The sequence below is a fragment of the Mixophyes fleayi genome, chromosome 6 (genome assembly GCF_038048845.1).
Source record: "Mixophyes fleayi isolate aMixFle1 chromosome 6, aMixFle1.hap1, whole genome shotgun sequence".
Lineage (NCBI taxonomy): Eukaryota > Metazoa > Chordata > Amphibia > Anura > Limnodynastidae > Mixophyes > Mixophyes fleayi.
This window is the reverse complement of record NC_134407.1, coordinates 154,933,574-154,960,768: the sequence shown is the minus strand read 5'-3', so window position 1 is coordinate 154,960,768 and position 27,195 is coordinate 154,933,574. Positions and strand designations below refer to the sequence as shown.

Sequence of the window (27,195 nt, the reverse complement as noted above, 5' to 3'; positions counted from 1 at the left end):
GTCTCAACACTCTGATCTCTATTCCTGTGTCTTCTGCTCCTGTTTTTATTACCTGGTCACTACGTGACCAAGCTCCCATTCTACATTCTTGTTTGACCCCTTTCTTTGCTCCCCTGCCCCCTCTCATATACCCCTCATCATCCTCCTGCCAGTCCTTCCATTCCATCCCTTCCATCTTCCCTCTTTCCACGGTCTCTCATCATGCCTTCTCACTCCAGTCCTATACCCATCCTCACCACCGGCTCACTTCCTCGCCCTATACACATCTCACCACCATGGTCCAGCAACCCTGCTAATCTCATTCATATCTCCCCACTTCTCTCCCTCCCTTTCTCCTGAGTCCTCTGGAACTCCAGATCCATCCGCAACAAACAGCTTTCTATCCACAACCTCTTAATCTCAAACTCCCTTAACCTTCTTGCCATCACCGAAACTTGACTCTCATCTTCTGATACTGCTTTCCCCACTGCTCTCTCCCATGGGGTCCTCTTATTCACTCACTCCACCAGACTGGATGACTGTCCAGGAGTTGAGCATCCTCCTATCCATCAACAGTACATTTCGAGTCATACCCACTGGGCCCTCCCTCTCTTTCTCCTCCTTTGAAGTCTACTCTATCTGTCTCTTCTCCCTCATCCACCTCTATGTCTTAGTCATTCAAAATCGAGGCCATTAGACTCGCTATCTCCTCCTTGCATCATTCTCCTGCCACCCCATCACTCCAGAATCCTCTCCCTCCAGCAACTAACTCCAATGCTCCTTCCACCCTACTTTGGGTGAAGAAGTCCACTCCCTCATACTTTCCTCTCTCTCGTCTACTTGCAACCTGAATCTCATCCCCTCTCAACTTCTCCTCTCCCTCTCCCCCACCGGGGTGCACGCAGGATTTTTAAGGGGGGATCTCCCACCCCAAAAAAAACATATAGCAGCTCCATTTCAGCGGCACTGCACTGAACAGCAGCCGCGGCGCTGTCAAAAAAGCGTCCGCGGCGGTGCTGTATTGTATTACAATATAGCACCGCCGCGGACGCTTCTTTGACAGCGCCGCGGACGCTGTACAGTACAGTGCCGCTATGTAGGGACACTGTTCTCCGCGGAGGGGAGGGGTTTCTGGTTCTCCCCTGCCCACTGCCTGCTTCTACCTCTCACACCTCTTCAACCTGTTACTCTCCACTGGCATTGTCCTCTCATCCTTTAAACATGCCCTTATCTCTCCCATTCTTAAAACACTCAATCTTGACCCCACCTCACTCTCTAACTACTGTCCCATTTCACTTTTACCCTCCACTCTGGCCAAAGTTACCAACGGTCTTCTCTCTAAAAATTTAGGGGTCACTTCTCCCTGCTCCTCGTCTTGGACCTCTCTGCGGCCTTCAACATCACAGCACATTCAACAACACAGAACATTCTTTCTTTTGGTCTCTCTGCCTCCATCTTGCATGGTTCACTTCATACCTTGCCAACTATTCCTTCTCTGTGTCCAATTCTGGCTCCTCCTCCCCTTCCTCCCTTCCTGTAAAAGACCTACAGGGCTCTGTTCTTGGCCCTCTGCTCTTTTCTCTGTACACCACCTCCCTGGGTGAACTCATCTCTTCCTTTGGTCTCCAATATCACCTATACACTGATGACATTCAACTCTACCTACTGATCTTTCCCCTCCCCTTCTCTCTCGTGTATTAAATGCCTCTCTGCTCCTCTCACGTTTTCTCAGAATTAATATAGCCAAAACTGAACTCATTGTCTTCCCTATTTCTAGATCTTCATCCCATCTTGACCTCACTATCACTGTTAACAATACCACCATCTCATCTTTTCCGCAACTGCGGTGCCTGGACATCACCCTGGACTCCTCTCTCTCCTTTGTGTCCCACATTCAATCTCTTGCCCAATCCTGTTGCTTCAAACTATGTAACATTGCGCGCATTCGGCCCTTCCTATTCCAGGATGCCACCAAAACCCTTATCCATGCACTTATCATTTCCCATCTTGACTACTGTAACCTTCTCCTTACTGGCATCCCCCCTCAAACCTTGCCCCCTTCATTCTATACTTAATGCAGCTGCTAGACTTATCACTTTGCTCTTCTTCTGCCTCCCCTCTCTGTCAGGCCTTACACTGTCTCCCCTTCCCTTACAGTATCCTTTTCAAACTCCTCATCCACACCTACAAGGCCTTCTCTCACTCCACTGCCTCATACATCTCCAAATTGCTCTCCATACACAATCCCTCCCATCCTCTGCAATTGGCCAATGACCATTGCCTCTCCTCCACTCTGATCACCACATCCCACTCCCATATACAAGATTTCTCCCATGCTGCCCCCTCTCATGGAATGACCTCCCTCGTTCTATCCAAACCTCCCCATGTCTGTGCACCTTCAAAAGGGCACTGAAAATTCACCTGTTCTTAAAAAGCAATTAACCATCTGCCTAACCATCTCTCTATGTTTGACTACCTCACCCTCCCTCATTCCCATCTTTCTTATGTGCTTCTCCTGCCCTCAGTCTCCTTCACTGAGTTCCCTTGTGCCTGTCTTTTTGTCCTCCCTTTAGGGTGTAAGCTCTTGCAAGCAGGGCCCTTTTCCCTCCTGTTTCTATACCTATTACTTCTGCTATAGCTACACTGGTACTTCACATACTAAATAAAACATTTTTAAAAAACAGTCCAAATGTATCTAGCTCATGATGAGTTTAGGTCATACAGAAGGCTAAACAGGGCAGTGTTTTAGGAGAAAAATGTCAGTTTATTTAATTGAAATGCGTAGTACTAAAGAGTAGGAGTTTGGACATTTTATGTTTATATATGGTGATGGTACATATCAAATCGCTTTGTAAATTACCTCTTCTGTGTCCCACTAAGGGAGGTGTTACTTAAGCTAGGTACACACTACAGAATTTTCCACCAACTTTTTATGCCGATCGATTTTACATGCAATCGATGTTCCGATCGCTCGGTCGATGGACTGCATACACACTAGCCTTGTTTAGGAGGATAAAGGGAAAAGCGAACGTCCCTTTAGCGACTTTTTACAGCCATGTTGTCGTGAGCAATGACTGTAATTTCGTACTCACTGTTGTGGATCGGTCGGAAGTTTATACACACTACACAATGGAAACGAGATTGGTACGAAAATATTAAACGGTACGACCAACCAAATGAGGCAACAATCGTCCATTTGGGCAGACTTTCGACCATCGTGTCACTACACACACTGACCCGACTTTTGAACGAGCGGTAGTATGTCGGCTGATTGAGCCGATTAATGGACGAAAACCGTGTAGTGTATACCCAGCTTTACTGAATGGGGAGTCTTTCTTTGTAGACTAGCTGCTATCTGGCTTTATAAACTGCAAGGCAATTTGATCACTGAATTGTAACACAATTGTATAATTTCCTGAAGAGGAATATATCAGGTGCTGGGGGATTGGGGATTCTAAAATTGTGGGATATCGCAACATTGAACATTTATACAGAAAGAATGGTAAAATAAGACAGATTTATGAATGGGGCATTGTTCCCCTCTATATGTAAATGGATGACATTATATCAAATGTTAACAATAGTCACTCTAAGACAAGGTCTCCTTAAAATAGATAAAATGATCACATGTCCAGTCTGGGGGTGTGAGTATTAGCAGTGTCTGTGTATTCTTACTTCCCAATGTAAAGTGTTTGTATATATAGCTGGTATCACTGCAGTGGCACATTTATAGTGCCTTCCACTGTGTGACATCTCACACATCATCTGACAGTGACAAGTTCACATATGTTGTAGAATGGATATGCAAATTCCAATTCATTTTAGAATATCTTCACAAAAGAGGTATGTTTCTTGTAGATGGTTAATTGGATTTATGTAATATTGTTTTGCCTATATGGTAGCATCTGTGGGGTGCAAAATGTTACTTCTTTTTATGGGAGAATATGGTGGCCCTTACTCAGTGCATATAGGTGCATATTCATGCACCTGTATGAAAAAACAAGATTTTGTTTAGTAGAATGTGATTATTTAATAGAGATTTAATGTTTGGAGAATATGCACATATGGTGGAGGTGGGGAAGGGGCCGCTCCCTGTTTAGTGTATGTTTGGGGAATTGAGGGAATATTTTCTCACTAAAAAAGGACTTGTGTTTCCATGTCCTTGGAGATAAAGCAAACCACTTCTTGGCCTATAATTGGAACGCATTTTGCAACATTAAGGTGTACGGGAAAATGTATATTTAGCTGCATTTAAATCAATGTAAAAAATATTCAAACACACAAAAATGACACATCAGATCTGCTGCCCCTTCACTCACATGATGATTGGATGCTAAAAGGAGCAGTATTTTAGGACAAACATAACATTTTTTAAATGAATGAAAGGGTGTCCTAAAGTGACAGTAGCGGGATTTTAAAGTGACATTTTTCCTCTTTCTACCTTGCGCATTTCGAACCAGATCTGTAATTCTGCTAAAGAGTGTTTTTAAGGGAGCATTTGCAGAATTTGGAATGAAGGAAAGTTGTCGGTTTACAGTCTGTTATACACAAGATGTACAATTAAGTACATTTTAGCACAAATAAAAGTGTATTGCATGCCCACATATTTGCAGTTCTTAAATGACATTTAACTGTACCCTCTAAAAGGCTGATCAGTAGCAGTTTTTAGTTTCTGTTCTTATTCTATATTTACACTTTGCTCCACGTTATAGTACCACGCCCCAGATATTGGATAAGATTTGTCAGGATCTGTTCTTGATTATGAGCCTAATTTAGAGTTAGGAAAAAATCTAACTAATAGTTGCAATTTTGCACCTTGGCAAAATCATGTTGCTCTGCAGAGGGGGCAAATTTTATATTTGCAAGTTTAGATTAGGGAGGGTGTTGTGTCCTAACTTAACTTTAAATCACATGCAAAAGCAGGCAACTCTAAATTAGTCCCTATGAACAGACAATTTCCCAGTACCACTTTTCTTGTGCAGAATGCTGGATGGTATTCTAGCAAAGGCTACTGCTTATCCGTTGAAAGCTTCCACATGCAAAGCATGGGGAAGCCTATTTAACAAGGATTGAGGAAGTACCTGTACTGCTGTAATCCTCCTTTCACTATTGATGGCGATAGCAGAAGGTATAGAAAGAAAAAATGCTTAATTTATTTAAATGCAACATTTTTTTCTAATCAGAATACCTGCGTAATTTAAAAAAAAATAATATATATTTTTTTGAACAATGTTTTTCTATATTTTTGTTAGTAAGTGGAACTGGTAGACCAACACTGGTGTGTGAAATGATAAGATCATCATCAACATTTATGAGTCTGTTTATCAAAATAGAGTGTGGCAGTAGGGGCACCCAGTTAAATATATACTTTAACTGGTTGGCAATATCACTATTAAAAGTCAAACCAATACATGAACACTGGCATATGTTATATCAAGATCTATTCTTCCCTCACACTCCCCCCCTCCCTACCTACCTTGTCCCCTTTCCCATGTTCAACTGGGGATATCTCCACCCCCTCCTTCCCACTTCCACCCCACCCCACCTCACCCCACCCCTTCTCACTTCCACCCCACCCCACTCCACCCCTTCTGACTAGCCCAGTTACCATCTTCGCCATCACTCTGGTATCTGAATGTATGTGCAAACTCTCCAATCAATAGGTCTCCATAATTCTGTGCTCCCCTGGTTTTCCTCTTATCTCACCAACTACTTCTCAGTCTCCCCACCTGAATCTACCTCCCCAAATATCTATTATTGGCCATCTGCTCATCTACATCTATGCCTCGTCTCTTAGTGACCTCATGAGCTCTTTTGTCCTCGAGTACCACCTGCATGCAGAAGACACCAAAATTTATCTATTCTTCCCAAACATCCTTTATGTCTCCTGCTGTGTCTCGGTCATCTCTCACCAGAGCTTGCTAAAGTTCAATATTTCTAAGACTGAAATCATCATCTTCCCCCCATCACCTCCCCCACTCTGTTTATAGAACTTTCTTCTCTTATGTCCCTCAAGTCTAGAGCTCATTCTCGACTCCTCCCTCTCTTTCACTCCTCACATCCAGTCCCTCACCAAATCCTGCTGCTTCCACCTTTGGAAAATATCCATCATTTGGCCCTTTCTCTCCATAGAAGCTACCAAAACTATTATCACTCACTTGTAATCTCTCTTATGATTTCTGTGACTTAAAAAATACCTGGCCTACCCAAATCCCACTTTTCTTTTCTAGAGTTGATCTTAAATTCTTCTGCCCAACTAATTTTTCTCTCTCACCACTCTGACCCTGGTGTCACGCTCTGCCAGTTATTACACTGGCACTCCTATGTTCTACAGAATTACATTTAAACTCCTAACCTCATCTACAAAGTCCTCTCACAATCATCACCTCCTTACATCTCCAACGTCATCTCTACCTACAATCCTTCCCTTACCCTCCACTCTGCCAATGACCGTCACCTCTCTACCATGTAAGAGGTCCACAGTGGGAGACATTGGTGTGTCCGAGCGCCCAAAATGCAGCAGGGGAAAAGATCCCCTGTCCTCGTGTGGGCACTCGTTTTGCTGTAAGGGAAAAGGGGGAAGTGTGGTGAGTGTACCACGGGAATAGCCTTCGATGCGCCTATACTCACGGACGCGAGTCTACGTTGCCGACTTCCTTTATCCCTTCTGCTCCCAAAGTCATCGCTCGCTGGATTCTCCCGTAAACCTTGTCTAACGGCAAACACCTGTAAAACAAGGGAGACAAAGCCACACAGAACACTCCCTTCCCCAACACACCAGACACTCACTCAATCCCGAAGGACCGCTATGGAACGCACCATACCCTTTACCTCTGCAACTGGGATCCTCCTACTCACCTGCCTTCGGTCATCCGGCTCCACTGGCACTCTGTCGCTATGCAGGCCTCCACCCGTGGCCCGAGCCCGGGCTGTTACGCCGACTCTGTCCTGGGGCTCAGGACTTTAGGTGCCCTTTGGATGGATGGAGGGGTTCTGTAAACCATTCCAGTACATTACTACTTAACTACCAAGGGACCAAGCGTCCCGTACACTACTCCGGGTCCTAGCATCCTACTAACCCTGGGCTGAACGCCCACTACCTACTATAAGGGCCTACTGCCCCGCTAACCCTCAGGGACCTTCTTTCCCTCCACTGCAAGGACCCAATGTCCTTGTTACACTACAGGGCAGCCGCCCTGCTACGTTGGCGGGAGCCTATCGCTCCCTTTACCCAGAGGCCTGTGCCTCTCTACACTGAAGGGCCTGGTGCCCTGCTGCACCTCAAGGGCCTGGCACCCTACTCAGCTCAAAGGGCCTGGTGCCCTACTACACTCTAAGGCCTGGTGCCCTGCTCAACTCCAGGGCCTTGTGCCCTCCTAATTCACTAGGGCCTTGTGCCCTCCTAACTCTCTAGGGCCTTGTACCCTCCTAAAACTCCAGGGCCTTGTGCCCTCTTAACACTAGGGCCTTGTGCCCTCCTAACACTAGGGCCTTGTGCCCTCCCAACACTAGGGACTTGTGCCCTCCTAACACTAAGGCATTTTGCCCTCCTAACTAAGGGGCCTTATGCCCAATGGAGCTTACCGTGGTCAATCCTAACTGTGTCACAGGCCTAGTGCCTGCTGTGCCTGCACGGGTGTTGTGCCCGGATAAATGAAGATTTATACTTACCTGCTCCGCGCAGGAAACTCCGTTTGCCTCACCGACTTCAGGTCTTCCAGACCCTCCAGCGGCCGATGCCTCTTTTCCTGTTCGGTGCTACTGCAGACTTCGTGGGGGGGTGCTCTTAGCCCTTGCAAGGGCTCCCCACCAATGCTCGCCACAACGGCTTCTTTTTCGGTGTCTTCGCATGGCAGGGTAGCTCACAGCCCTTACAAGGGATCCCTGCCACTTCCGACGGCGTCTGCGGCGCTGGATGTCCCTCAACGTCCTCTTCGTTCTCCTCCGCCAGTGAACTGAGAAGATGGAGGCGCCCAGGCGTTTTGCTGCGGGCGCGCCAACATCATTGGTCTTTGCCGCAAGCTCTGATTGGCTTGCGACGGCGCCAAAAGTTTAAATAGCCAAAGGCAAGCCAGGATTGACTTGCCTGTCCGGTCACTAATTGGCCAGCAGCAGGGATGTGTGCCCTGATTGGCTCACTTGCCCGCTGCCCCCAGGACCTGTAAGAAGAGAGAAGAAATACTCACCGCTGGAACGCTGGATTGGTGAGTAGCTTTCCTCTTCTTCTTTCTTCGCCCTATTCACGGGTACTTCTCCAAATACCACACTGATCCACCTCTTACATCTCCCACCTACAGAACATCGCTTCAGCTACTCTTCACCGCCTGGGCTTCCCTCTCACCTTATCCATTTAGCCTCTACTCTCCAAGGCTTCAAGCGTGCCCTTAAAACTAATTTCTTTATTCAACCTTCAAGTAACTCCTTTGCTTCTGCTACTTACTCCACTCGATGCCACTCTGTTTGTGCTCTCCTCTTCCCTTTATAGCGTAAGCTCTTCACGAGCAGAACCCTCTTTCCTCCTGTTCTTCTACTACTATTGCATCACTCTCTGTTTCTCTAGCCCTGCTTTCTTCAGCCCAGACCTACTTTATAGTGCACACTACCAACACCTTTACTCACTGTCCTGTAAATAACCTGATCTGCATTATCAAGTTATCTGTGTGTAATCTGTTAATTAGTAGATGTCTGGTCTTTGTATAATTATGTTTAGTTTAATAATGTATTTTGTAATATATCATGGATCTTTGCTGTCTATGTATTGTGTGCTTCTGTAAATTTCATGTAGGGCATTGCAGAACTTTTGTGGCATCTTATAAATAATAATAAAAAAATAATAATAAAAATAATGCTAACTGCAAAAATGTGTTTTTCTTCTGAAATAATTCCAGGAGAGGGAATATTTTACTTCCTTCTCTGAAATTTTCTTTCTTTTATTGTCATGTGTATTAGTTTTAATATTTTGCAGTAGTTCAAAACATTAAATTATTTCATTATTTTAATTAAATTAATCCACTAATTTAATTAAATTAATCCATTATAACAGTCTGGGTCAGAATACACAGGAATCAGCCACAATATAAACAGGAACGCTGGATTAAAGGCTGGAAACTAATACTCTGGCAAAGGCCTGTGCACAGAGCAGGTTTAATTAGCTAAGCTGATGAATAGGGCACGTCTCAGTTCAGAACATACGACCGCACGTTCAGAGATCTTAAAGGGCCATGCCCCTTCTGTTGTATACAGTATTATTGTGGCGCCTGGAGCGGAGGAAAGAGTAGAAGGAGTGTGCCGGACAGCTGGTTTGAAAAGTAACAGCCAGACTCCGATGTGTGACAGTGCACTACTGTAAGATGCACCCAGCATCCAAATCACGCACAGAGTCCTGACTAAGAGGGAAAGTAAGCCAATATCAGGACTGTCAGACCAAAATCAGGACACTTGATAGACTGTCTTGCTCTCTCCTACCTCTTCTTCTAGCTTTCAGTACTTGTGGCTGCTTGTGTCTGAAGCTAAGTTGTTGCTTGCCTGGATCCTGGAATGTTGGGGCTCTCCTTGGAAAAAGAATATGTACATGAAACATGGGAAACCCAGCAATGAGTGAACACACTATCCCCACCTCCCAACCAGCCCAGATGTTAAATCAATAGCATTCAACATCCACATTTAGGCCTCCCAGACTGCAAGCAGCCTCAACATTAAATAACATTCACATGTAATACATAAATCTATTGCACCCCAAAGTACCACAGCATTAAATTAATAGCATTTATAGTTAATAAATAGTCCTATTCCCCCTAATCTGCCCCCAAAATAAATTAATACTATTCACATTTAAAAAAATACATCTATTTCCTCTCACACAATCCTGGCAATAAATTATTGGTATTTACATTTGGTATTCCTCCTCTTCAAACTCAGCCCCACATTTAATTAATAGCCCCTCAACCAGCCCTGCATTAAATTAATAGTCCCATCACCTCACCTTAAATTACTAGACATCGCCGTTGCCCTACTATTAAATTAATTAACCCCCAACTTCAAATTAATAGACTCCACCATCATCCCAGTAATAATAGAATAGTTCCCACACACTATTAAATGATTAACCACCACCCCATTCCTCACAACCCAATTAAATTAAATCAACCCCCCTATTTGCGCACATGGGGGGGATAATGACAATGCACTGCGCGCTTGTCAGGTGGTGTGTGACATGATGTCAAGAGAGAGGGACAGGTACAAGCAAAGGGAAACAGTATATCAGTCAATCAGTCCATTCCTACGCCTGAGGGGGTTTACTGGGCAACTGGAAACCCCCTTTAATTTCTTTTGTGAGTATCACTTACAGTCTGCTATACAATATTTTTGGTCTGTTTAGTAGCCCACTGGTCAACACCAGTAGAGCAGTAATTAGAAACTCCATGTAGTGACTGCCAAGGGTCTTGGAGAGGGAGAATAGATGACAGAACCGACGACCTCACTTAATAATTCTCCTAAGCAATCCCATGTAATTGCTTAATTTTACCACTGGTGTTTTTAGGAAGGTTAATTGACACCTATTACATTGGGAATCACTAATCAAAAAGTAACAGTAAGGGTGACATATATTACTACAGACCTCCTGGCTTGACTTAAATACTAATTCTGCCCAAAATGAAAATGTTATTTTGTAAGTTAGATGGAGCTCAATAAGTTAAAACAAAAAAAGCAGTTCTTATTGGATATGTGCTGTTGTATGGATTTGTTTCTCTCTTTATTACACCATATTCGGTATTACATTGTCGGAAGCTCTAGCTGGTCACCTTTTGTAGTAAATCCCTGGGTTTGTATTCATTTCTTGTCATCTTTTCTCTAAAAGAAAAACCACATGCAGGTAATGTAAAAACACGTGAGAAAATACGGTCAGAAATGTAAACTCCTGTTTTCTTTCCTCGCTGTATATTTCTGGACATCGATACTTTAACATACCTATGATGTAATTTCATTCATCTGAGAAACGCTATGCAATGCTATTATTACTGCTGGTCAGCTTTGATACACAGACTGCTATATTACCTATACTATTAATTGGGGATAATCTGCTTATATACGTAAAGTGAATCTCACTATGGGGCCTTTATGAAGCCCTAAACATGCAGAAACTGCTTTTTACAGATGGGGCAGAATTATGTACACATATGGTAATTCCAATTAGCACTTCATTTCACACACCACTCACTACAGAGGAAAATATGCAATAAACATATATTTGCTATAATCAGCAAGTCATGTGAGATATATGGTGTTACAATCAAGTCTACTCCATCTATACATTTAACAAATCTTTCCAGTTTCCTGTTATAGGACAGTTCACATGTAATAAATTCATGTTCTTAATGAACAATAATTTATTGTCTTTAAAAGCCGTCTTCCTGTTGCCCTTTAACCATAGGATGTTTTTTTTTATTCCCTAATGCTGCATAATTTACTAACCCATGTACAGTACAAAACATAGGGAGGCAAAATATGTTCTAGGCCATTATCAAGAGACTGTCTAATGCATTTCCTGCACTAAAGCTTTATTCAGTGATACAAAGAAAGACAAAGAATGCAAAAACACATTAAGATATTACAGAAAAGCCTTTTGAAACCCTCTGCAATAACATGAAAGTGATATATTTCTTCCATTTCCTAGAGTGAATGCAGGAGGTCTGATAACCAGTATTCAAGTCTAATATGTGGTTAATAATCTCTTTAGGCCAACAACAAAACTATTTGTTGTATTGATTTTAACTGTAAAATGGATGGATTTTGTGTTTTTTTCATAGACATGAATGTATTTAATATCATCATTAAAAATTCCATGCTGTTTGTTCATCTGTTTATATTTATAGCCCCATCCACATTGATATGTGCCATAATTATGCAGGTGATATAGAAATTTAGAATTTGTGGTATGGAAAATGTATAGGATGGAGGTTGGAAGTTTTACAACTAAAGCAGTAGGAGCAGTGGCGGTATCTCATACCTCCGTATACACCCCCACTTCAACCACTTGTTAAACTTATGATGAGAGTATGAGTGAAGAATAGTATGGGCATTGTAAAATTGATTATTTTTTTGTAAATAGTCTTTATTTAACAGTTTAAAGAAGTTCAGCCCCTTCTATGCTCTAGGGGCCTGATTCATTAAGGATCTTAAATGAAGAGGTATCTTATTTCAGTCTCCTGGACAAAACCATGTTACAATGCAGGGGGTGCAAACTAGTTTTCTGTTTTGCACATAAGTTAAATACTGACTGTTTTTCCATGTAGCACACAAATATCAACTTTAAAGTTCAGTGTACAAATAAGCTATCAAGTATTTGTGTGCTACATGAAAAAAATCAATCAGTATTTAACTTGTGTGGAAAACAGAAAATTAGCTTGCACCCCTTGCATTGTAACATGGTTTTGTCCAGGAGACTGAAATAAGATACCTCTTCCTTTAGGATCCTTAATGAATCAGGCCCTAGAACTTTAGTGTTTTATATGTTGGTGTCTATAACTGTTCAATTTCATTTGTCACCCAAGAGGCAGTATGGGGATGACTTTATTGCCACTTTTTTCATATCAAAATAAAGGGAGCACTAAACAGGACATTCAGAAAAGGTGTTATGGATCACAATCTCAGTTGTATATCTACAAATCTCTCATTTGTCATTAATTTAATGACAAATGCCTTTAATTAGAGGCATTTTTATATGGCTGCCAAAATATTTACATTTTTTAGAACTAATTTTCTTTGTTGGAAGGTGACACATAATCATGAAGTGTATCATAATCCATACAGTTAGATTAATGCATACTTGCCAACATGTTTTATTGGCCCCCAGAGTATCGTGAATCGTATAATTTTGGTCCCCTTGCAACACAATGCCCCAATCACGTCATTTCACCACAGGGACAGGCCAAAATGACGCAATTCATGATGAATTGCGTAAGGGAGGCCCCCATCTCCCCAACATCACTAGTAAGTGGGCAGGATGTGGGAGAATTACCTACTCTACCAGGAGTCCAGGAAACATACTTGAAATTCATGAGTTTCATGGAAATTCTGGGAGAGTTGGCAAGTATGGATAGATGTGGATATTGGGCAGCAATGTGGCACATGAGGATCAATGTGAATAAATGTAAAATTATGCATGCCATTTACACCATAATGAATGGTTGAATTGTAACATTGGTTATACCTCTTACTTTATTGTACAATACCTATAATCTAAGTATAGAATTCCAGCAGCTAGAAGGATATTATAATAAATTACCAGCATGTGGAGTTCCCATAATTCGGAGCTTAATAGTACAAAATGGAGCATAGGCACTAACCCTCAGCAACATTGATATCAATATCTATGTATATAGGTGGTAATTCTCACACACTCCTATAATCAATTAAAGGTACAAGTCTCTGTACTTAAGGTACCATTGCGGTGATGCACAATATGTTGCATGAAATTAGGCCTCCTTCAGGCTGCTGACCGAGATGGGCCCATTCTTTGCCTCTTTTTTAGGCCTATCTTGGACAATCTTGCAGACAGTGGTATAGCCAGCTGTTGCATGCTCTCAAGTGCTCTCAACTCGACCACAATGTTGATCGTTGGACTGCATTATAGACAATTATTCTATAGTTCCTCTCTAGATGCTGTGATTCCTCTTGCAGTGAATTCAATATTCACCTGAGGGTCCCAGGATGTTGAATCCCTCCGATATAGGTTACAGCTGCAGCTATTCAGTATAGACAGCTGTGTCTTTGCCTTGCCTTCCTTGTGTAGCTCATTTCCAAGCCTTTCTTATGCTGTAGCTTTTCTGGCTGAAAGAAAAAGATGGCCACTCTGTGTAGACTTTTTTTTTATCTCATCTCCTCCATCAGTGGTCGGTCTAAAGATATTTGTAGTTTCTTCTGCTAATAATCACTAAATAATGCCTTAGGTCCTCAGGGGCTGCCTAGTAATATGCTTGACTAGCAATTATTCCCTTCCCACTCCCTCACAGCATCCATAATTCACAAGGGACAGTGGAAGTTGCATGTATAAATATATTAAATTAAATATACTATTGTCCATAAAATAATTTAAAAAATAATAATTTGGCAGCCTGTTGAGTAGTAGGTCTATGTGAAAAGCACACAGTCATCTCTTGCAGTTGTAAGAAAGGAGATTTAATCTCCACTTGTGATAAGGAGTCTTTACTGTAAGAAAACTGTGGAGAGCACTTTCACAAGAACTGGTACTGGACTGATATTGGCCACTGCACACATTTAAAAAAAGGATTTCATGTCTTCTTAACCAAAAAGAATTTACAGGGCTATTGGCATTAAGAAACACATATGAGAGTGTGTTGATCTGTGGACCTGTCTGATTGCCAGAATGGAGTCTGGAAGGATTTTTTCTGCTCAGAAGACAATTTGGATTATGATTTATTGAGGTTTTAGGGCTAGATTTACTAAGCTGCGGGTTTGAAAAAGTGGGGATGTTGCCTATAGCAACCAATCAGATTCTAGCTATCATTTTGTAGAAGGTACTAAATAAATGAAAGCTAGAATCTGATTGGTTGCTATAGGCAACATCCTCACTTTTTCAAACCCGCAGTTTAGTAAATCTAGCCCTTAGTCTTACTCTGGATTAACTGGTTTGAACTATTTTATTTGAGGATAAACTCAATAGAAATATGTCTTTTAAAACATTTTTTTGAACTAGGTATACTTTGTGAATGCATTAATTATTTGCTAGACATATGTATTTTCTTAATTTTTTACAGAACATCATATTGGAGCTACTTTCAAAGGATTGTGCGCCCAAAGTCCCAAGACTTACTGCTGGAGCTCTTGTCTGCATATTCGGTTCCAGTCCCCAGAGATTCAAAACAAACCCTGTTGCTGATTCTTTTGTGCTTCATTGTTTCATCTTTAGCTGGAGTTTTTCTTTACATATGGCTATTTAATTCCTTACAGTATAATTCTTTACCAGCAACTGTGTTGTCCACAACTTCTGCTTTTCTTATATGTGGTGTTCTTGTCCTTGTGCACCCAATTCGTTGCATTTTGACCATAATCATCCCTACACTAGGCACCAAACAAGGTCGCCGGCTACTGTTGTCTACCTGCTTCATGATGATGGCTCTTAACATAATTCCTAATATTCTGAAGAACCTCAGAACAATTTTTCATATTATTAGATGTATTTCCCAACACTCTTCAGAAATGGTTTTAAACTCCACTTACGCATTCAGATATCTTACAAAAGAAGTGAGTAACTTGGTCAATGATACTGTGAATATCGGATTACATTATTCTAAAGAGGTGAACTTTTTTGCTAATATAGATAATTCTAAAGTTTCTAATCAAATATTAGAAATTGGCAACAAGATGAAGAAGGACTTTGAAACAGTGGAATCACTTTTTAAGGACATCATGCTAGTAACCAATAGGGTTCTGGCTGGGTGTTTTGTCTTGTATATGCTATTTAATGCAACATGGTACTTGAGAAACTATCTAACTGATATTAGATTTGACAACAAGTACATTACAAAACAACTGGAACAGTTGGCTCAGAAAAAAAATATTGTAAACTTGGCTGATAACTCCTCTATAAAGTTAATAAAGTCAACAGGATTTAAGCTGTCAAGAAAAGAGATTGGTGCCAGTCTATTTCGCCTTATGACAATCTTGCTGTTTGCACTGCTTACTGTGCTAATAGTAATCACGGACCACATCGTCTTTCAGTTTTCTGTAGTAGTCGGCAAATGGGTGGAGAGTTTGCCATCTCTGCAAGTGACTTTTTACTTGACATATAATGCACATGTAAGTATCTGATGTACTACAGGATGACGAAAGAATGCTTGTGCCAGAACTTATGGGATAATTCGGTGGATGCTTTTGGGTAGCCTAATGTCTGGTTCATTGTTGCTAATCATGCACTTTGTATTTCCCTCTTTGTATCCATGTAATGGAAATATTTAGGGATACATTTATAATAATATTTTTAGAATAGGATTACACCTATTTTCTAAGAAGGTGTTACTAAATTGGCTTGCAGCATTTAGGCTGCCATTCAGTAGATTACCACTCTTTTTTGTCTTTGTCTCATGGTTTAATTATTTCTTCCTGGGGCCCTCCTGGCAATCATTTTAATATGTGCTTGTCCTCTTACATTATAACAGCTTGTGGCATAGCGTAGAAGCAAGGCATCAATGACTTAGTTGAAAGCGAGAAACATGTATTAGAGGTGTATTCATGTCCTAAAGACCCCAAAATAAGAGACCATTTTTTATCATAGCGTGCACAGGGGAATAATATAAAACAATGTTTAGAAAAAGATTTTTCCCTGCACTATGCAAGAACAATTTTGAGATTAGACTACCATTAGAGTCTATAAAGAGTCAGATAAGCATTTGTATAGGCAAGTATAATACCTGATGTGAGTCATGGAGATAAAAATTCAGTAATATTGATCCTGTGTTTTGAATTCATTGGTCTATATATAATGATGTTAATTTAGTTTGGGGTTGAGTCAGACGTTTGTAATTTTATTTGCTTAAGATACACATTTCTGTACTACGCAAAAGTCTCCTTGTGCCTGGAGAGATGGAATGGGGGTGGTCAAATGGAAGCTGAGTACTTTAAAGGTGTGTAGGAGATGTATCTCATGTGGGTAAAGGGAAGGCTGGTGGGGAATATGTTGTGTCAAGTTTTGGCAATCCCACTTGCAATGTCTTTTTTTGGGGAGGGGGATTTAATGAAAATAAAAATTATTTATTTCCATGTGGAGGCTCTGGGACGGTCACCGGCCTCCTTGATTAATCTAGGGCCAGATTAAGGTGTGGGAGGAGGGGGGCACATACACTGCCCCCCCAACCAGGTGGCAGGGAGCCAGGGGATAGTTAGCGGCTGTTCCCTCCTCTGGAACCAGTCACCTTCCTTCTAGTGGGGGTGGATCCCTATGTGTGGCTACCTACTTCTATCGGCGTTATAGACAGAAGTCACATGGGACGCGCATTACGTGACAGGTGCCATCCCATGCATGCTGAGTGGTAAGAGAAGTTGTCTACATCTCTCACACAGAGGATGTAGCAAGGTAAGTGTAAGGGAAGTGGGATCTTAATATAGTGTGTGAGTGTGTGTGGGGAATTCTTAATATATGTGCGGGGAATGGAAGGGAGGGGGGTTCTTAATATAGTGTGTGAGTGTAGGGGTGTCGCAATATACTGTGTGAGGGGGGATTCTTAATGGAAGGTGTAAGTGTGTGAGTGTGAGGGGTGGGTTCTAAATATAATGTGTGAGGGATTGAAAGGGGAGTCTTAATATAATGGGTGATGGGTGAGTGGGGGGGTCTTAATATAATGTGGGTGTGAGGTAGGCTATTAAATTAATGGTGATGTTTAGGTGGGGGTTCTACTTTATTTGTGGGGTGATGATAGGACAGTTTAATTTATTGGTAGGGCATATTAATTTAAGATGAGGCGATTGGACCATTAAATATAATGCTGCAGTGGTTTGGGGGCTATTAATTAAATGTGGGGCTGTTTGGGGAGAATGAGGTCTATTTATTAAACATGAATTATTTAATCGCAATTATGGATGCGGGAAAAAGGTATGTTTATGAAACGTAAATGCTATTAATTTATTTCTTAAGGGGTGTCTCTACCATAATTGCGGTGGGAGGTAGGTTGTTAATTTAAAGGTGGACTGAGGGTCTGAGCTAATTATTTAATGGTGGATGCTATTCATTTATGTTTGGGTTGAAGGTGGGGCTATTTAATTTAATTGTGGGGCCTATTAATTTAAGGTGAGATGACCGGACCTTTAATTTGGTTTGGGGCTATTAATTGAATGTGGGGCTATTGGGGAAAAGGGCTATTTATTAGATGTGAATTTTAAAAATTTAACGCTGGAATGGTTGTGGAAAATGATTATATTTATTAAACCTAAATGCTATTAATTTATTCCTGGGCTGTTTGTATTGTGGAAAATAGGTTTATTCATTAAATAGGAACACTATTAATTTAATGTTGGGGCTGGTTATAAAATGTGGATGCTATTGATTTAACACTGGGCCTGGTTGGAGTTTTCTGAATTTCAAGTATCCATTTTTCCCAAATAGGACCCCCAAAATTCCAAGATCCAGACAAGCAGCAACTAAGCTAAAGGCACCAGCAGCCACAGGTAGGGAAAGCGACAAGAACAGGACACACATATACAGCTACATACACTGAGCACACATATTCAGGTACAGACACTGGTTATACATACGCTGGGCACACATACTCAGGTGCAGACACTGGGCACGCATACACTGGTACAGACATCAGGCACACATACACTGGGTGCGCAAATACTGGTACAGACACCGGGCACAGACATACAGGTACATATGTGATACCTGGAAATAGCAGGGCACTAGGACCCTGTGAAACAGGATGGTGTCACAGCGCAATATAGGAGAGACACTATGATCCAGGGAAAACCCCATGGTGTAAAGTTCCAGGATTTTGGAGACAGAAACTGTTGAGAGGAGAAGCCTCAGAGAGTGAATGAGTGCTGAGGAGACATTGTGAAAGGAGACACATTTTTCTATATGCTGTTGTGAGGAAAAGAGAGGCCAGTGTTGCTGCTTAGAGTCAGACTGCTGTAGAGAGCTGAGGTGTGTTGCCAGCGAGAGCACTGCAGGTGCAAACATTTCATTAGCGTGGCCATAGAGAGGCTGTCGCTGAAGACAAGAGTTGGCACTAGTGAGTCAGATTGGAGCTGAAAACTATATACACAAAAGGAAACAGGTCTGTGTGATCAAACTGACAGTATATTTTCACTTACTTCACAGTATATCCTGCATTTGAAGAGCTGTGAGCTAGATTTACAAATACATTTGCTTAACATGTAGGGTACATTACTCAATCTCCCGGTACACACATGCAGCATGGTCCCAATTAAAGCTAAATTACAGACTGAATCACCAGTGCTTACTCTGACAGTAATCCCTGGTGTTGGAAGCATTCTTTAACCTGGCGGTTCCCAAACTGTGCGCCGCAGCTCCCAGTGGTGCCGCGGCGCTGTCACTGGGGTGCCGCGGGCCAGACATAAAAACAAAACACATAAACTTACCAATCCGCCGGGCGCCGGGACCCAGCAGCCTCCTCTCTCCTGCAGCTGTCACTGAATATCGACGTCATTAACAAGCTGCAGGAGAGAGGAGGTTGCTGGGTCCCAGCGCCCGACGGATTGGTAAGTTTATGTGTTTTTTTTTTTTTATGGCTGGTGCCTGGCGCGGGGCAGAGTGAGAGGGATCGTGGCAGAGGAGGGGGACAGAGGTTGGTGACAGCGGGACAGAGGAGGAGAGCAGAGGATGGTGACAGCGGGACAGAGGTTGTGTGACAGGATGGTGACTGCGGGACAGAGGAGGAGAGCAGAGGATGGTGACAGTGGGACAGAGGTTGGTGACAGGATGGTGACAGCGGGACAGAGGTTGGTGACAGGATGGTGACAGCGGGACAGAGGTTGGTGACAGGATGGTGACAGCGGGACAGAGGAGGAGAGCAGAGGATAGTGACAGCGGGACAGAGGATGGTGACAGCGGGACAGAGGTTGGTGACAGGATGGTTACATCGGGACAGAGGTTGGTGACAGCGGGACAGATGAGGAGAGCAGAGGATGGTGACAGTGGGACAGAGGTTGGTGACAGGATGGTGACAGCGGGACAGAGGTTGGTGACAGGATGGTGACAGCGGGACAGAGGAGGAGAGCAGAGGATGGTGACAGCAGGACAGAGGTTGGTGACAGGATGGTGACATCAGGACAGAGGTTGGTGACAGCGGGACAGACGAGGAGAGCAGAGGATGGTGACAGCAGGACAGAGGTTGGTGACAGGATGGTGACAGCGGGACAGAGGTTGGTGACAGGATGGTGACAGCGGGACAGAGGAGGAGAGCAGAGGATGGTGACAGCAGGACAGAGGTTGATGACAGGATGGTGACATCGGGACAGAGGTTGGTGACAGCGGGACAGACGAGGAGAGCAGAGGATGGTGACAGCAGGACAGAGGTTGGTGACAGGATGGTGACAGCGGGACAGAGGTTGGTGACAGGATGGTGACAGCGGGACAGAGGAGGAGAGCAGAGGATGGTGACAGCAGGACAGAGGTTGGTGACAGGATGGTGACATCGGGACAGAGGTTGGTGACAGCGGGACAGACGAGGAGAGCAGAGGATGGTGACAGCAGGACAGAGGTTGGTGACAGGATGGTGACAGCGGGACAGAGGAGGAGAGCAGAGGATGGTGACAGCGGGACAGAGGTTGGTGACAGGATGGTGACAGCGGGACAGAGGATGGTGACAGCGGGACAGAGGAGGAGCGCAGAGGATGGTGACAGCGGGACAGAGGAGGAGAGCAGAGGATGGTGACAGCGGGACAGAGGTTGGTGACAGGATGGTGACAGCGGGACAGAGGAGGAGAGCAGAGGATGGTGACAGCGGGACAGAGGAGGAGAGCAGAGGATGGTGACAGCGGGACAGAGGTTGGTGACAGGATGGTGACAGCGGGACAGAGGTTGGTGACAGGATGGTGACAGCGGGACAGAGGAGGAGAGCAGAGGATGGTGACAGCGGGACAGAGGTTGGTGACAGAATGGTGACAGCGGGACAGAGGAGGAGAGCAGAGGATGGTGACAGCGGGACAGAGGATGGTGACAGCGGGACAGAGGTTGGTGACAGGATGGTGACATTGGGACAGAGGTTGGTGACAGCGGGACAGACGAGGAGAGCAGAGGATGGTGACAGCGGGACAGAGGTTGGTGACAGGATGGTGACAGAGGGACAGAGGAGGAGAGCAGAGGATGGTGACAGCGGGACAGAGGTTGGTGACAGGATGGTGACAGCGGGACAGAGGATGAGAGCAGAGGATGGTGACAGCGGGACAGAGGAGGAGAGCAGAGGATGGTGACAGCGGGACAGAGGTTGGTGACAGGATGGTGACAGAGGAGAAGAGCAGAGGATGGTGACAGTGGGACAGAGGAGGGGGACAGAGGATGGTGACAGCGGGACAGAGGAGGGGGACAGAGGATGGTGACAGCGGCACAGAGGAGGAGAGCAGAGGATGGTGACAGCGGGGCAGAGGAAGGGGACACAGAGCAGAGGATGGTGACAGCAGGGCAGAGGAGGGGGACAGAGAGCAGAGAAGGGGGACAGAGGGGCAGAGGATGGGGACAGAGGGGCAGAGGATGGGGACAGAGAGAAAAGGATGGGGACAGAGAGCAGAGGATGGGGACAGCAGGGCAGAGAAGGAGGACAGAGAGCAGAGGAGGGGCACAGTGGGGCAGAGGAGAGGCACAGCAGTGCAGAGTAGGGGGATACAGCGTGAGAGGGTCAGTGGAGGGGGACACAGCGTGAGAGGGCAGAGGAGGGGACAGCGTGTGAGAGGGCAGAGGAGGGGACATTGTGAGAGAGGGCAGAGGAGGGGGGACAGCGTGAAAGAGGGGGCAGTGTGAGAGAGGGCAGTGTGTCTGGATGCAGAGGGGGCAGTGTGTCTGGATGCAGAGGGGGCAGAGTACCTGAGGGCAGAGTGTCTGGAAGCAGAGGGGGCATTTTTGCATACAACTAAATAAGTATTTCTGTCCTGACCTAAATACTTATTACAATTTTTTGACCCAACTACTTCTAAAACAGGACTGCTCAATAATTATTTTGGAGGGGTGCCTTGAAAAAATTTGAAGACTCTAAGGGTGCCGAGAACTGCAAAAGTTTGGGAACCACTGCTTCAACCCATCATAACTTGAATATGTAAACAGAAGAACAGCATCACTCCTGACTTTCTCCTGCAAGATCAGATAAAAGTGGAGTGATAATAACCCTGGCAACACACAGCATTGTGTTATAACTGAGACAGTTAACTTCTGTTTTTGATCACTGTACTGAAGTTACAAGACTACCATTATAACTATTCACAGGGGCACTCTGACAAAACTGAGTCTTATAATTGCAAGTGCCTCCTGTTTGGTTCTAACGTGTACACTTACAAAAGGCTGGCCAGTGAAGACATTTATGCTAATTAGCTCTGCTGCGGATGGACTGTTTTAAAATAGATTAATTGACTGTGATATCATTTGCTTGTGGTGTATTGTTTAAATTATTGTTCTTTATGGTATTAGGGACTAGAACTGTATTACTGTAATCTTAGACAGTTTATGTGACCTCACATATTCCAGGGTTAGAGTATTACGGCCGCAGTGCAGAGCGCTGTTGAGTCTCTGGTCATGTGGCGATTATCAAAAAGTACTGTGAAACATAGTTGTAACCAAACAGATTTCCACTATAGAAATATTGACATATAGGAATATTGTTATTGCCTTTGCATTCTGGAAGTAAGGCCCAATAGTGTTGTCTTTAGCAATGGCCAAGTTAAATGCACTATCAAGTACAGTAACTGACATCTCTATTAGCGTAGGCCTGTGATCACAGTATTCAGATTGTACTTGTTGCTAATAATTCTATGTCCAGACAGATTCTTAGTGACATATTGTTCCTGCATAATAAATCTGACGGCACTTAATTCATTTGGTGTCCTACTTGTATTGGGGACTTGGGGGTTCTCTTTTCCACTGCTGTACCGTGACCAAAAGAAGAGCACACCCGCCTCAAGAGGTGTCACAAATATACTGGTACAGGCACTGGCAACAGATATACTAGGCACAGACATACAGGTACAGACACAATGGGCACACACACATACAGGAACAGGAACAGTGGCCACACACGCATACAGCGACAGACACAGTGGGCACACACACATATTGGAACACATATAGGAACAGACACAGTGGGCACATACAGGGACAGATACAGTAGGCGTACACATACATGGATAGACACAGTATACACACACACACACACACATACAGGACAGACACAGTGGGTGCACACACATATAGGTACACAGACAGTGGGCACATACAGGGACAGACACAGTGGGCACACACACATATAGGAATAGACACAGTGGGCACATACAGGAACAGACACAGTGGGCACACACATACAGGGACACACAGTGGGCACACACACATACAAGACAGACACAGTGGGCACACACACATATAAGACAGACACAGTGGGCACACACACATATAAGACAGACACAGTGGGCATGCACACACATTGGGCCCCGTTTACCATTTTTTGGCCCCGCCTACATGAGGCCACTTTCATTTTACATGGCCACTTTAAGTTCCCAATCCACCCCTGCACTCTATTACTGTGAAACTGATGGTAACAGGTATGCTTTATGTTACTATTACATTTTCATTCTTCATGAGGAAAATAGTCACTTCCTCATATTTACCAAATGTAATGAATTTTTGCTTAAGTAATGTCATGTTTGTGTGCCAGACAGGACACAGGATTAGGCAGTCAAAGTGCTAACAGCCCATGTATGTCATGTTCAAATTGCACAAATTCCCTGGCTGCCATAGCTCCTTCTAGGTGCCAGAAAGTTGTCTACACACAGATTTTACATAAAACATTTTGGGCAGATCTAGATCAAGCATTAGGTATTTAGCCTACCATACAAACCCTTTAGGCATACGTCCTGACTTTTGAATACCTGCAATAATGATATAGTGTGAACAAAAGAGCACAGGGCCATATCACAAATGGGGGCATGGATACATCATCCGCTTTCATAAAAACACACTTTAAATTCATTGTGCACCAGCACCACATCTCCCAACTGTCCTGGTTTCAGGACCTGATCCGAGGGACAGCGGGACAGTACCTTCATATCTGGACTGTCTTGCCTAAATCAGGACAGTTAGGATGTATGGATGTTTGCCAAGTGCTAGGCCCTAACCAAATCCCCTCCCTTAAAAACTCCCATGCATTGCAACGAGCACCAAAGAATGGGGAGAACAAGTCATATATCCGAAAATTCTGGCGGGCTGGACAAAGGTGTCAACTATAGTGATGGAGGGATATAGCCCTTATTTCGGGACTGTCTTTCCTAAACCAGATTTATTTAAAACTCTATTCATTTGAAGTCCTCTAAATTGGCATTATGGGGGGAGATCTGTGCCCTCCATACCTATCCCTGACCGTATAAATTATTTCTGTAGTGTAGGGGGTTATTGTCTAGTTATCACACTTGATCACTAGACAATTACTATTAAGTGGGGCAGCTCATTTGACAATGGGGGCTCTCCTCTTTCAAACAAGTGTGCCCTTGAATTTCTATGTGCCAAGATGAAGGAGATTAGGTGCTTTAAGTGCCCTAAGTCCCATCACCTTGCTCTTCATTAATTTTTGTAGATTGTGTGTGTGTTTGTGGGAAGGGGGTAGCATAATGATGTCACTGTGTGTCAGCTTGATGACATCATAAAGCCCTGCCACTCCTCTGTCCACCACCATCAGGAAATAGCTGTAGGAGATTTATATTTTTAACTTCTTTGAACTCCATGGGGTATATTTAATAAACTGCGGGTTTGAAAAAGTGGAGATGTTGCCTGTAGCAACCAATCAGATTCTAGCTATAATTTATTTAGTACATTCTACAAAATGACGGCTAGAATCTGATTGGTTTCTATAAGCAACATCTCCACTTTTTCAAACTTGCAGTTTAGTAAATATACCCCCATGTGTGCTAATGATGAGTCCCACTCATCCTTAACACTTAAACAATTAAAAATTAAGTAAAACTACTCTTTCTGAAGCATAGGATATTGTCAGAGGATTCCAATTGTACCTTTCACCAAAACTTTCATTTTCTACATATACACAGTTGGCAACCTCTCCTGCTCACCCTACTTCTCCAACCTCATTTCATCACACAATTCCTCCCACCACTTCACTCCTCCAATGACCGATGCCTCACCCGCCACTGATTACCTCTTCTGACACCCGCTTTCAGAATTTCTCCCATGCTGCCTCAAACCTTTGGAACACTCCTCTATACCCATTTAGACTAATCACCAGTCACAAAACGTGCCATAAAAACTCACGTCTTCTTTCCAGCCTACTAGCCCTCCTCCTACATTTGCCACCTCCACAACCCCAAACGCTGCCCCAACTCAACTTCTCCCTCTTTGTGTTCGTCCTTTCTTTCTAGAATGTACGGTTTCATGAACAGAACCACCTGTCCTAGTGTTTTACTCATGTTATTATGTTATTTTGGGGGCTATATTTATGCAAATTTTGATGTTCGTTATAATGTTATCTATGTTTAATCTATGTTATTCTATTGTTTGTTCAAACCTCTATGCACAGCGTTGTGATCCCCTTGTGGGCAGTACACCGGTTTCTCTTTCTAATTTATATAGTACTCAGCCAAAGGTATAGTGGACTTCGGGCTTCGTTAATCCACCCTACCTTTGCCTATTCCTGAAATAAGTGAAAGAAAAAGATGACAACAAAATGGATATTAATAACCATTCTCTGTTTCTTAAATGTATTTCCCCATGTCAAAGGTGGTTTACACTGATTATTTGGTTCTCCACAGCATTTAGCTTTAACTCTTTCTATGTAGCAGTGGTCAAATAGCTCTACTGGTGCTCTTGTAAATGTGTTGCAGTAAGTGACTTAGAGCAGGGAGCTGTGAATTAAAATATAAAATAATAACAATATTTGCAAAATGACTTATTTTTACTTGAGGATATGAATTTAGATACATTTAAAACATTTTAGCAAACTTCCTTTATAATCGCACATTTGTTATTTCATTTTTGCTATTTTGGATGGAGAAATTTTTTATTGTCGTGTTCTTTAAACAGGTAAACATAGCTCAAGTCACAAGATGGCATGTCCCGTCATATTCTAAAGAATTCCCGCTGAACATTACTTTCTTCTCCAAGTACTGTAAGCATCCTACGAGTCCTCCGGACAGCTCCATCACAATTGGGATTGTGTTCATTTATTGTATTCTGTTTGCTGTTATTTTCTTGGAAGCTTATTCTCAACGTCTGTGCAGAAAGATTTCAGCTCTGTTTTATGGAACAAGAGAAGAAGAAAGAGTTTTATATTTGTTTGATCAAATACAACAAAACCAAAAACCACAGCAGTAGTCCATTGGAGGCAACTTTTGAACCATAAAAATAAAAACAACAAACCTGATTACTGAAATTATATATACACTGGTCCTGTTTCATGTCCCCTATTATTTGTCAGCCATTCACCATGATGTACAACCTTTGATACATGTTACTGGACAGCAGGTACAGGGGCCTATTTACCAGTGGAAGAAAGCCATTTCTCTGCTGAAAGCTCTAATTTTAGGAGTCCTCTCTATTTAGCAAAACCATGGTCCGGCAGTTGCTATCTCTGTCAATAGCTTTTGCCGGTGCTCTCTGGTGAAGTACACCCCATGCTATTAACCATTGACTACAGCGTTATGCTGCATCTCAGGATAGCGATGGCAGTGGATCTGCAACAAATAACATGTTTTTTATTGAAATAAAGTTTTTTTCTATAAATGTATCCCCTAAAGTGCTTATCACTAATACCACTCATCCGCTGCATTTAAGGGGTAAAGAAAACTCACAGATCACTTCCCACTGTGAACAGTGGGTTTTCTGATGCTGCCGGAAGAAAGGACTCTTTCCTCTATTAGAAACGTATGTACGCTGCATGCGCATAATCCATTAAAATCTATGGAAAATACCAGCAATAGGGGGAGGCAATTTGAGAACCTCTATCTCTATATCCCTGGCACTTACAAAGCTAGCTAATGAAGTCTCCTCTTTCAAATGATTATATCCATGTTTATTTATTGCCTACTGATCAACAGGCATTACATAAATATGAGATGAGCCTTTAGCAGCGAAGAGGTTAAATATATTAATAAAATCTATTTTTTTTAATTTTTTAAAAATATTAATTGTAATTTTTTTTTCCTTTTTATTGATAGTAGAATTGGAAGCCCAAGTGCAGACTTCCAGTTGCACTGTGCATGTATAAGCCGGCAAACCAGGTTCCTGCATGTGCATAAGCTCCCACACTGGCCTAGTGAAGTGGTGATATCAGCCTTACTTCTTCCAGCCAGTACCAGGGAGTTGAGTATCACTCAGCTGCCTGGCAAAATTTAAATAGAAAAATGCTATGAGAGAATGCTTTTTAGATAGAGGTAGAAAATATTCCGTATTATCGGGTTTTGACAAATAGAGCCCACAATTTTGTACTTAAACTCTGGCAAGTCCTAGTAAGTGGTAAAGTTATAGAATATTTCCTT

At 43.1% G+C, this 27,195-nt stretch overlaps 1 protein-coding gene across 1 annotated transcript; it reads left to right on the top strand.

Moving 5' to 3' along the window:
- The first annotated feature begins 3,709 nt into the window (after positions 1-3,709).
- On the top strand, positions 3,710-26,969 carry OCSTAMP (osteoclast stimulatory transmembrane protein). The gene is made up of 3 exons (XM_075176832.1): positions 3,710-3,822; positions 14,757-15,798; positions 25,742-26,969. Exons 1-3 carry the CDS (start codon positions 3,776-3,778, stop codon positions 26,030-26,032), a joined length of 1,380 nt encoding a protein of 459 aa, XP_075032933.1. The 5' UTR covers positions 3,710-3,775; the 3' UTR covers positions 26,033-26,969.
- Positions 26,970-27,195: the final 226 nt, after the last annotated feature.